This window comes from Lampris incognitus, chromosome 16, assembly GCF_029633865.1.
Source record: "Lampris incognitus isolate fLamInc1 chromosome 16, fLamInc1.hap2, whole genome shotgun sequence".
NCBI classification, from domain to species: Eukaryota; Metazoa; Chordata; class Actinopteri; order Lampriformes; family Lampridae; genus Lampris; species Lampris incognitus.
Genome location: NC_079226.1, coordinates 2,468,029 through 2,482,815, shown reverse-complemented (window position 1 = coordinate 2,482,815; position 14,787 = coordinate 2,468,029). Strand labels below are relative to the sequence as shown.

Here is a 14,787-nt window from a genome sequence, read left to right as displayed (position 1 = left end):
AAACACAGATAAAATACATAGGACACTGTATGATAAAACAGATAAAATACACATGATACTATAAGATAAAACACAGATAAAATACATGGGACACTGTATGATAAAATACACATGATGCTATAAGATAAAACACAGATAAAATACACATGATACTATAAGATAAAACACAGATAAAATACACATGATACTATAAGATAAAACACAGATAAAGTACACATGATACTATAAGATAAAACACAGATAAAATACACATGATACTATAAGATAAAACACAGATAAAGTACGCATGATACTATAAGATAAAACACAGATAAAATACATAGGACACTATGATAAAACACAGATAAAGTACACATGATACTATAAGATAAAACACAGATAAAATACATAGGACACTGATAAAACACAGATAAAGTACACATGATACTATAAGATAAAACACAGATAAAATACACATGATACTATAAGATAAAACACAGATAAAGTATGCATGATACTATAAGATAAAACACAGATAAAGTACACATGATACTATAAGATAAAACACAGATAAAATACATGGGACACTGTATGATAAAACACAGATAAAATACACATGATACTATAAGATAAAACACAGATAAAATACACATGATACTATAAGATAAAACACAGATAAAGTACGCATGATACTATAAGATAAAACACAGATAAAATACATAGGACACTATGATAAAACACAGATAAAGTACACATGATACTATAAGATAAAACACAGATAAAATACATAGGACACTATGATAAAACACAGATAAAGTACACATGATACTATAAGATAAAACACAGATAAAATACACATGATACTATAAGATAAAACACAGATAAAGTACGCATGATACTATAAGATAAAACACAGATAAAGTACACATGATACTATAAGATAAAACACAGATAAAATACATGGGACACTGTATGATAAAACACAGATAAAATACACATGATACTATAAGATAAAACACAGATAAAATACACATGATACTATAAGATAAAACACAGATAAAATACACATGATACTATAAGATAAAACACAGATAAACTACACATGATACTATAAGATAAAACACACAAAGTACACATGATACTATAAGATAAAACACAGATAAAGTACACATGATACTATAAGATAAAACACAGATAAAATACACATGATACTATAAGATAAAACACAGATAAAATACACATGATACTATAAGTTAAAGCACAGATAAAGTACACATGATACTATAAGATAAAACACAGATAAAATACATAGGACACTGTATGATAAAACACAGATAAAATACACATGATACTATAAGATAAAACACACAAAGTACACATGATACTATAAGATAAAACACAGATAAAATACACATGATACTATAAGATAAAACACAGATAAAATACACATGATACTATAAGATAAAACACAGATAAAATACACATGATACTATAAGATAAAACACAGATAAAATACATAGGACACTGTATGATAAAACACAGATAAAATACACATGATACTATAAGATAAAACACACATAAAGTACACATGATACTATAAGATAAAACACAGATAAAGTACACATGATACTATAAGATAAAACACAGATAAAGTACACATGATACTATAAGATAAAACACAGATAAAATACACATGATACTATAAGATAAAACACAGATAAAATACACATGATACTATAAGATAAAACACACATGATACTATAAGATAAAACACAGATAAAATACACATGATACTATAAGATAAAACACACATGATACTATAAGATAAAACACAGATAAAATACACATGATACTATAAGATAAAACACAGATAAAGTACACATGATACTATAAGATAAAACACAGATAAAATACACATGATACTATAAGATAAAACACAGATAAAATACACATGATACTATAAGATAAAACACACATGATACTATAAGATAAAACACAGATAAAATACACATGATACTATAAGATAAAACACAGATAAAATACACATGATACTATAAGATAAAACACAGATAAAATACACATGATACTATAAGATAAAACACACATGATACTATAAGATAAAACACAGATAAAATACACATGATACTATAAGATAAAACACAGATAAAGTACACATGATACTATAAGATAAAACACAGATAAAATACACATGATACTATAAGATAAAGTACACATGATACTATATGATAAAATACAGATAAAGTACACATGATACTATAAGATAAAATACAGATAAACTACACATGATACTATAAGATAAAACACAGATAAAATACACATGATACTATAAGATAAAACACAGATAAAATACATAGGACACTGTATGATAAAACACAGATAAAATACACATGATACTATAAGATAAAACACACAAAGTACACATGATACTATAAGATAAAACACAGATAACATACACATGATACTATAAGATAAAACACAGATAAAATACACATGATACTATAAGATAAAACACAGATAAAATACACATGATACTATAAGATAAAACACAGATAAAATACATAGGACACTGTATGATAAAACACAGATAAAATACACATGATACTATAAGATAAAACACACGTAAAGTACACATGATACTATAAGATAAAACACAGATAAAGTACACATGATACTATAAGATAAAACACAGATAAAATACATAGGACACTGTATGATAAAACAGATAAAATACACATGATACTATAAGATAAAACACAGATAAAATACATAGGACACTATGATAAAACACAGATAAAGTACACATGATACTATAAGATAAAACACAGATAAAATACATGAGACACTGTATGATAAAACACAGATAAAATACACATGATACTATAAGATAAAACACACATGATACTATAAGATAAAACACAGATAAAATACACATGATACTATAAGATAAAACACAGATAAAGTACACATGATACTATAAGATAAAACACAGATAAAATACACATGATACTATAAGATAAAACACAGATAAAATACACATGATACTATAAGATAAAACACACATGATACTATAAGATAAAACACAGATAAAATACACATGATACTATAAGATAAAACACAGATAAAATACATGGGACACTGTATGATAAAACACAGATAAAATACACATGATACTATAAGATAAAACACAGATAAAATACACATGATACTATAAGATAAAACACAGATAAAGTACGCATGATACTATAAGATAAAACACAGATAAAATACATAGGACACTATGATAAAACACAGATAAAGTACACATGATACTATAAGATAAAACACAGATAAAATACATAGGACACTATGATAAAACACAGATAAAGTACACATGATACTATAAGATAAAACACAGATAAAATACACATGATACTATAAGATAAAACACAGATAAAGTACGCATGATACTATAAGATAAAACACAGATAAAGTACACATGATACTATAAGATAAAACACAGATAAAATACATGGGACACTGTATGATAAAACACAGATAAAATACACATGATACTATAAGATAAAACACAGATAAAATACACATGATACTATAAGATAAAACACAGATAAAATACACATGATACTATAAGATAAAACACAGATAAACTACACATGATACTATAAGATAAAACACACAAAGTACACATGATACTATAAGATAAAACACAGATAAAGTACACATGATACTATAAGATAAAACACAGATGAAATACACATGATACTATAAGATAAAACACAGATAAAATACACATGATACTATAAGTTAAAGCACAGATAAAGTACACATGATACTATAAGATAAAACACAGATAAAATACATAGGACACTGTATGATAAAACACAGATAAAATACACATGATACTATAAGATAAAACACACAAAGTACACATGATACTATAAGATAAAACACAGATAAAATACACATGATACTATAAGATAAAACACAGATAAAATACACATGATACTATAAGATAAAACACAGATAAAATACACATGATACTATAAGATAAAACACAGATAAAATACATAGGACACTGTATGATAAAACACAGATAAAATACACATGATACTATAAGATAAAACACACATAAAGTACACATGATACTATAAGATAAAACACAGATAAAGTACACATGATACTATAAGATAAAACACAGATAAAATACATAGGACACTGTATGATAAAACAGATAAAATACACATGATACTATAAGATAAAACACAGATAAAATACATAGGACACTATGATAAAACACAGATAAAGTACACATGATACTATAAGATAAAACACAGATAAAATACATGAGACACTGTATGATAAAACACAGATAAAATACACATGATACTATAAGATAAAACACACATGATACTATAAGATAAAACACAGATAAAATACACATGATACTATAAGATAAAACACAGATAAAGTACACATGATACTATAAGATAAAACACAGATAAAATACACATGATACTATAAGATAAAACACAGATAAAGTACACATGATACTATAAGATAAAACACAGATAAAATACATAGGACACTGTATGATAAAACACAGATAAAATACACATGATACTATAAGATAAAACACACAAAGTACACATGATACTATAAGATAAAACACAGATAAAATACACATGATACTATAAGATAAAACACAGATAAAATACACATGATACTATAAGATAAAACACAGATAAAATACACATGATACTATAAGATAAAACACAGATAAAATACATAGGACACTGTATGATAAAACACAGATAAAATACACATGATACTATAAGATAAAACACACATAAAGTACACATGATACTATAAGATAAAACACAGATAAAGTACACATGATACTATAAGATAAAACACAGATAAAATACATAGGACACTGTATGATAAAACAGATAAAATACACATGATACTATAAGATAAAACACAGATAAAATACATAGGACACTATGATAAAACACAGATAAAGTACACATGATACTATAAGATAAAACACAGATAAAATACATGAGACACTGTATGATAAAACACAGATAAAATACACATGATACTATAAGATAAAACACACATGATACTATAAGATAAAACACAGATAAAATACACATGATACTATAAGATAAAACACAGATAAAGTACACATGATACTATAAGATAAAACACAGATAAAATACACATGATACTATAAGATAAAGTACACATGATACTATATGATAAAATACAGATAAAGTACACATGATACTATAAGATAAAATACAGATAAACTACACATGATACTATAAGATAAAACACAGATAAAATACACATGATACTATAAGATAAAACACAGATAAAATACATAGGACACTGTATGATAAAACACAGATAAAATACACATGATACTATAAGATAAAACACACAAAGTACACATGATACTATAAGATAAAACACAGATAAAATACACATGATACTATAAGATAAAACACAGATAAAATACACATGATACTATAAGATAAAACACAGATAAAATACACATGATACTATAAGATAAAACACAGATAAAATACATAGGACACTGTATGATAAAACACAGATAAAATACACATGATACTATAAGATAAAACACACGTAAAGTACACATGATACTATAAGATAAAACACAGATAAAGTACACATGATACTATAAGATAAAACACAGATAAAATACATAGGACACTGTATGATAAAACAGATAAAATACACATGATACTATAAGATAAAACACAGATAAAATACATAGGACACTATGATAAAACACAGATAAAGTACACATGATACTATAAGATAAAACACAGATAAAGTACACATGATACTATAAGATAAAACACAGATAAAATACATAGGACACTGTATGATAAAACAGATAAAATACACATGATACTATAAGATAAAACACAGATAAAATACATAGGACACTATGATAAAACACAGATAAAGTACACATGATACTATAAGATAAAACACAGATAAAATACATGAGACACTGTATGATAAAACACAGATAAAATACACATGATACTATAAGATAAAACACACATGATACTATAAGATAAAACACAGATAAAATACACATGATACTATAAGATAAAACACAGATAAAGTACACATGATACTATAAGATAAAACACAGATAAAATACACATGATACTATAAGATAAAGTACACATGATACTATATGATAAAATACAGATAAAGTACACATGATACTATAAGATAAAATACAGATAAACTACACATGATACTATAAGATAAAACACAGATAAAATACACATGATACTATAAGATAAAACACAGATAAAATACATAGGACACTGTATGATAAAACACAGATAAAATACACATGATACTATAAGATAAAACACACAAAGTACACATGATACTATAAGATAAAACACAGATAAAATACACATGATACTATAAGATAAAACACAGATAAAATACACATGATACTATAAGATAAAACACAGATAAAATACACATGATACTATAAGATAAAACACAGATAAAATACATAGGACACTGTATGATAAAACACAGATAAAATACACATGATACTATAAGATAAAACACACGTAAAGTACACATGATACTATAAGATAAAACACAGATAAAGTACACATGATACTATAAGATAAAACACAGATAAAATACATAGGACACTGTATGATAAAACAGATAAAATACACATGATACTATAAGATAAAACACAGATAAAATACATAGGACACTATGATAAAACACAGATAAAGTACACATGATACTATAAGATAAAACACAGATAAAATACATGAGACACTGTATGATAAAACACAGATAAAATACACATGATACTATAAGATAAAACACACATGATACTATAAGATAAAACACAGATAAAATACACATGATACTATAAGATAAAACACAGATAAAGTACACATGATACTATAAGATAAAACACAGATAAAATACACATGATACTATAAGATAAAACACAGATAAAATACACATGATACTATAAGATAAAACACACATGATACTATAAGATAAAACACAGATAAAATACACATGATACTATAAGATAAAACACACATGATACTATAAGATAAAACACAGATAAAATACACATGATACTATAAGATAAAACACAGATAAAGTACACATGATACTATAAGATAAAACACAGATAAAATACACATGATACTATAAGATAAAACACAGATAAAATACACATGATACTATAAGATAAAACACACATGATACTATAAGATAAAACACAGATAAAATACACATGATACTATAAGATAAAACACAGATAAAGTACACATGATACTATAAGATAAAACACAGATAAAATACACATGATACTATAAGATAAAACACAGATAAAGTACACATGATACTATAAGATAAAACACAGATAAAATACACGTGATACTATAAGATAAAACACAGATAAAATACACATGATACTATAAGATAAAACACAGATAAAATACATAGGACACTGTATGATAAAACACAGATAAAATACACATGATACTATAAGATAAAACACAGATAAAGTACACATGATACTATAAGATAAAACACAGATAAAGTACACATGATACTGTAAGATAAAACACAGATAAAATACACATGATACTATAAGATAAAACACAGATAAAACACACATGATACTATAAGATAAAACACAGATAAAATACACATGATACTATAAGATAAAACACAGATAAAATACATAGGACACTGTATGATAAAACACAGATAAAATACACATGATACTATAAGATAAAACACACAAAGTACACATGATACTGTAAGATAAAACACAGATAAAGTACACATGATACTATAAGATAAAACACAGATAAAATACATAGGACACTGTATGATAAAACAGATAAAATACACATGATACTATAAGATAAAACACAGATAAAGTACACATGATACTATAAGATAAAACACAGATAAAATACATAGGACACTATGATAAAACACACATAAAGTACACATGATACTATAAGATAAAACACAGATAAAATACATGGGACACTGTATGATAAAACACAGATAAAATACACATGATACTATAAGATAAAACACACATGATACTATAAGATAAAACACAGATAAAATACACATGATACTATAAGATAAAACACAGATAAAGTACACATGATACTATAAGATAAAACACAGATAAAATACACATGATACTATAAGATAAAACACAGATAAAATACACATGATACTATAAGATAAAATACAGATAAAGTACACATGATACTATAAGATAAAACACAGATAAAATACACATGATACTATAAGATAAAACACACATAAAGTACACATGATACTATAAGATAAAACACAGATAAAGTACACATGATACTGTAAGATAAAACACCGATAAAATACACATGATACTATATGATAAAATACAGATAAAGTACACATGGTACTGTAAGATAAAATACAGATAAAGTACACATGGTACTGTAAGATAAAATACAGATAAAATACACATGATACTATATGATAAAATACAGATAAAGTACACATGGTACTGTATGATAAAACAGATAAAGTACATATGGCACTGTATGAGAGGCTGGGGTTTGTGTACTATATATATACTGTATGAGAGGCTGGGGTTTATGTACTATTTATATACTGTATGAGAGGCTGGGTTTATGAGGGGTCTATGAGGGGTTCATGAGGGGTCTATGAGGGGTTCATGAGGGGTTCATGAGGGGTCTATGAGGGGTTCATGAGGGGTTTATGAGGGGTCTATGAGGGGTTCATGAGGGACTATGAGGGGTTTATGAGGGTCTATGAGGGGTTTATGTGGGTCTATGAGGGGTCCATGAGGGGTCTACGAGGGGTTTATGAGGGGTTCATGAGGGGTCTATGAGGGGTCTATGAGGGGTTCATGAGGGTCTATGAGGGGTTCATGAGGGGTTTATGAGGGGTTCATGAGGGTCTATGAGGGGTTTATGAGGGTCTATGAGGGGTTTATCTGGGGTCTATGAGTGGTCCATGAGGGGTTTATGTGGGGTCTACGAGGGGTTTATGAGGGGTCTATGAGGGGTTTATGAGGGTCTATGAGGAGTTCATGAGGGTTCTATGAGGGGTTCATGAGGGTTCTATGAGGGGTTTATGTGGGTCTATGAGGGGTCCATGAGGGGTTTATGTGGGGTCTACGAGGGGTTTATGAGGGGTCTATGAGGGGTTTATGAGGGGTTCATGAGGGGTTCATGAGGGGTCTATGAGGGGTTCATGAGGGTCTATGAGGGGTTTATGAGGGGTTCATGAGGGTCTATGAGGGGTTTATGAGGGTCTATGAGGGGTTTATGAGGGTCTATGAGGGGTTTATGTGGGGTCTATGAGGGGTCCATGAGGGGTTTATGTGAGGTCTACGAGGGGTTTATGAGGGGTCTATGAGGGGTTTATGAGGGGTCTATGAGGTGTTCATGAGGGTTCTATGAGGGGTTTATGAGGGTTTATGTGGGGTTTATGAGGGTTTATGTGGGGTTTATGAGGGTCTATGAGGGGTTTATGAGGGTCTATGTGGGGTCTATGAGGGGTTCATGAGGGGTCTATGAGGGGTTTATGTGGGGTTGTTCATGACATCAGACTGTTGAGCTCACAGTGAATGGGAGCCTCATGTCAGGCTACTGTTAAAACCTGATGCTGTGATGACACAATACTCCTCCAGTGTCAGAACATCTAAGTCTGTTCTGCTGTCTTCCTCTGTCTGTCTTCCCCTGTCTTCCTCTGTCTGTCTTCCTCTGTCTGTCTTCCCCTGTCTCTCTTCCCCTGTCTGTCTTCCCCTGTCTGTCTTCCCCTGTCTCTCTTCCCCTGTCTGTCTTCCTCTGTCTGTCTTCCCCTGTCTGTCTTCCTCTGTCTGTCTTCCCCTGTCTGTCTTCCCCTGTCTCTCTTCCCCTGTCTGTCTTCCCCTGTCTGTCTTCCTCTGTCTGTCTTCCCCTGTCTTCCTCTGTCTGTCTTCCCCTGTCTGTCTTCCTCTGTCTGTCTTCCCCTGTCTCTCTTCCCCTGTCTCTCTTCCCCTGTCTGTCTTCCCCTGTCTGTCTTCCTCTGTCTGTCTTCCCCTGTCTGTCTTCCCCTGTCTCTCTTCCCCTGTCTGTCTTCCTCTGTCTGTCTTCCCCTGTCTGTCTTCCTCTGTCTCTCTTCCCCTGTCTGTCTTCCCCTGTCTCTCTTCCCCTGTCTGTCTTCCCCTGTCTGTCTTCCTCTGTCTGTCTTCCCCTGTCTTCCTCTGTCTGTCTTCCCCTGTCTGTCTTCCCCTGTCTGTCTTCCCCTGTCTCTCTTCCCCTGTCTCTCTTCCCCTGTCTGTCTTCCCCTGTCTGTCTTCCCCTGTCTCTCTTCCCCTGTCTGTCTTCCTCTGTCTGTCTTCCCCTGTCTGTCTTCCCCTGTCTGTCTTCCCCTGTCTCTCTTCCCCTGTCTGTCTTCCTCTGTCTGTCTTCCCCTGTCTCTCTTCCGCTGTCTGTCTTCCCCTGTCTCTCTTCCCCTGTCTGTCTTCCCCTGTCTGTCTTCCCCTGTCTGTTCCTCTGTGTGTGTGTGTGTGTGTGTGTGTGTGTGTGTGTGTGTGTGTGTGTGTGTGTGTGTGTGTGTAGGTCTCACAGCGGCGTTGGGTCCGGTTCCTCCCGTTCTGACTTGGAGACGCCTTCAGACCGTAGCCACTCGTTTGTGCGTCGTGTCCTGTGGGTGGCGCTGCCGCTGCAGCTTTTCCTGCTGCTGCTGTTGGGTTTAGCCTGTGTACTGCCCCTGTCGGAGGAAGACTACACCTGCGCTCACACAAACAACTTTGTTCATTCCTTTTACCCCATGCTCAGCTACACCAATGGACCACCGCCGGTGTGAGCCAGACCACCATGGTGTGAGCCAGACCGCCACGGTGTGAGCCAGACCACCACGGTGTGAGCCAGACCACCACGGTGGGCTGGGGGGGGGGGTATCACAGTATGCTTTCTATTTAACATCAGTTTGAACAGGAAGTGGATTGTGGACAGGTCATGTGGTCTGTTAGAAAAGGTGAACTTGCATCTAGTTTGTTTTGAATGCAGAGGCAGAGCCTCTATCTCTACTTTATCTATCTACTCTATCTCTACTTTATCTACTTTATCTATCTACTCTATCTCTACTTTATCTACTTTATCTACCTACTCTATCTCTACTTTATCTATCTACTTTATCTACCTACTCTATCTCTACTTTGTCTATCTACTTTATCTACCTACTCTATCTCTACTTTATCTATCTACTCTATCTCTACTTTATCTACTTTATCTACCTACTCTATCTCTACTTTATCTATCTACTTTATCTACCTACTCTATCTCTACTTTGTCTATCTACTTTATCTACCTACTCTATCTCTACTTTACCTACCTACTTTATCTCTACTTTATCTATCTACTCTATCTCTACTTTATCTACCTACTCTATCTCTACTTTATCTACCTACTCTATCTCTACTTTATCTATCTACTTTATGTACCTACTCTATCTCTACTTTATCTATCTACTTTATCTCTACTTTACCTACCTACTTTATCTCTACTTTATCTACCTACTCTATCTCTACTTTATCTCTACTTTACCTACCTACTTTATCTATCTACTCTATCTCTACTTTATCTATCTACTCTCTCTACTTTATCTCTACTTTATCTACCTACTCTATCTCTACTTTATCTATCTACTTTATCTCTACTTTATCTACCTACTCTATCTCTACTTTATCTACCTACTCTATCTCTACTTTATCTATCTACTCTATCTCTACTTTACTACCTACTTTATCTATCTACTTTATCTACCTACTCTATCTCTACTTTACCTACCTACTCTATCTCTACTTTATCTACCTACTCTATCTCTACTTTATCTATCTACTCTATCTCTACTTTATCTACCTACTCTATCTCTACTTTATCTACCTACTCTATCTCTACTTTACCTACCTACGCTATCTCTACTTTATCTACCTACTCTATCTCTACTTTATCTCTACTTTATCTACCTACTCTATCTCTACTTTATCTATCTACTCTATCTCTACTTTATCTACCTACTCTATCTCTACTTTACTACCTACTTTATCTCTACTTTATCTATCTACTTTATCTCTACTTTATCTACCTACTCTATCTCTACTTTACCTACCTACTCTATCTCTACTTTATCTACTTTATCTCTACTTTATCTACCTACTCTATCTTTACTTTATCTATCTACTTTATCTATCTACTCTATCTCTAGTTGATCTCTCTGCTTTATCTACTCTATCGCTACTTTATCTATCTGCTCTAGCTCTACTTTTTCTATCTGCTTTAGCTCTACTTTATTTATCTACTTAATCTATCTACTTTAGCTCTAGTTTAGCTCTAGTTGACCCCCAGCTCTACTTTCTCTGTGGTTACTCTCTTCTTGTGCAGCGCATGGGATGGAGCGTCAGTTTTATTCTGTGTTGCTGGGAAAGTTAAAAAGCATTTTGGCTGCACACCAGACGAGCCGGCGGGCGGGTGGAGCGGCGAGGGAGGGCCGGGCTGGGTGGAGCGGCGAGGGAGGGCCGGGCTGGGTGGAGCGGCGAGGGCTGGGCCGGCTGGTATGTGAAGGCACGGCAGGATCTTCCTTTGCCCCGGCTGATTCACACACTGAACCAGTCACCGGTGAATTGGCTTGCGGCGGGGGAAACGTGTAACCCCCCTGGGCTGTGTCGTCTTATACTGCATTTATTTTTCTACTTGACTCTCGGCATGCTTCTAAACTGGCTGCTCGTACCCACGCCTGTCCCGCGGCGTCTCGCCGATGACTTCTCCAGTTTTAATGTGAATGCCGGTGACCTGTGTACAATTCATTTAAACCACATTGTGTTGATGTCAAATGAGTCGCTCAGTAGTATTTTGGGAGCTTAAAAAACCCTTTAAATATCTGTGAACCATGTACTAATATACTGTACGCTGTTTTATTTTTTTAACAGTGTCATCCAACGATGAAGCGTAGAAGTACTGTATATTTTGTATGACTGTCCGTCCTGCAGATGTTTAGCAGTCCAGAACTGTTGACACAATGTGTACATGCAAATGAACAGAAACATAATATTGTGTATATCTGAATGTCACAAACAACAAACAGCAAATCCTCATCATGACTTTGTCTATTTATTCCATGTGTGTGTGTGTGTGTGTGTGTGACTGAACCCTGACTGGTGTTTTGTGACAGCTGAAGACCTCGGCACACGACGGCTTGATGCTGTGACAAGCTGACTGCAAACATTCCCCAACCCTGTGTGAGCACTACACATGGCCACTGTAGCGCCACTTGCTGGTCACGCTTACGTGCGTATTGTACCGTGCGCGAATAAGGGCTAACGGGTCGGACCCTTTAGTCCACTGGTTAACGTTGTCGCCCGTGGTACAGGAGATCCAAGTTCGTGTCCCGGCTGTGGCAGCTCTCGACTGCCCCCCGAATTCGCTACAATATGAAACTGGTGGTTGGTTTGGGTCGTTATGTCATGGTATTGTTTATAAGGGTGGGGCACCTGAAGTCACTGTATTGTTTATAAGGGTGGGGTACCTGCAGTCACTGTATTGGTTATGAGGGTGGGGACACCTGCAGTCACTGTATTGGTTATGAGGGTGGGGACACCTGCAGTCACTATTGTTTATAAGGGTGGGGACACCTGCAGTCACTATTGTTTATAAGGGTGGGGACACCTGCAGTCACTGTATTGGTTATAAGGGTGGGGACACCTGCAGTCACTGTATTGGTTATAAGGGTGGGGACACCTGCAGTCACTATTGTTTATAAGGGTGGGGACACCTGCAGTCACTGTATTGGTTATAAGGGTGGGGACACCTGCAGTCACTGTATTGGTTATAAGGGTGGGGACACCTGCAGTCACTATTGTTTATAAGGGTGGGGACACCTGCAGTCACTGTATTGTTTATAAGGGTGGGGACACCTGCAGTCACTGTATTGTTTATAAGGGTGGAGACACCTGCAGTCACTGTATTGGTTATAAGGGTGGGGTACCTGCAGTCACTGTATTGTTTATAAGGGTGGGGACACCTGCAGTCACTGTATTGGTTATAAGGGTGGAGACACCTGCAGCCACTATTGTTTATAAGGGTGGGGACACCTGCAGCCACTGTATTGTTTAGAAGGGTGGAGACACCTGCAGCCACTATTGTTTATAAGGGTGGGGACACCTGCAGCCACTGTATTGTTTATAAGGGTGGAGACACCTGCAGCCACTATTGTTTATAAGGGTGGGGACACCTGCAGTCACTGTATTGTTTATAAGGGTGGGGACACCTGCAGTCACTGTATTGGTTATGAGGGTGGGGACACCTGCAGTCACTGTATTGGTTATGAGGGTGGGGACACCTGCAGCCACTGTATTGTTTATAAGGGTGGAGACACCTGCAGCCACTATTGTTTATAAGGGTGGGGACACCTGCAGTCACTGTATTGTTTATAAGGGTGGAGACACCTGTAGTTACTGTATTGTTTACAAGGGTGGGGACACCTGCAGTCACTGTATTGTTTATAAGGGTGGGGACACCTCCAGCCACTGTATCGGTTATAAGGGTGGGGACACCTGCAGTCACTGTAGTGGTTATAAGGGTGGGGACACCTCCAGCCACTGTAGTGGTTATAAGGGTGGGGACACCTCCAGTCACTGTAGTGGTTATAAGGGTGGGGACACCT

At 34.2% G+C, this 14,787-nt stretch overlaps 1 protein-coding gene across 2 annotated transcripts in view; it reads left to right on the top strand.

Annotated features, from left to right (window-relative positions):
- The window catches only part of syne1b (spectrin repeat containing, nuclear envelope 1b), a 394,236-nt gene extending 383,235 nt beyond the window's left edge, over window positions 1-11,001 (top strand). For both annotated transcript variants that reach the window (XM_056296155.1, XM_056296154.1), the window contains one exon: window positions 10,686-11,001. In XM_056296155.1, the coding sequence (XP_056152130.1) occupies window positions 10,686-10,932 (247 nt within the window). In that variant the 3' untranslated portion in view covers window positions 10,933-11,001. The remainder of the gene's footprint in view (window positions 1-10,685) is intronic.
- Window positions 11,002-14,787: the final 3,786 nt, after the last annotated feature.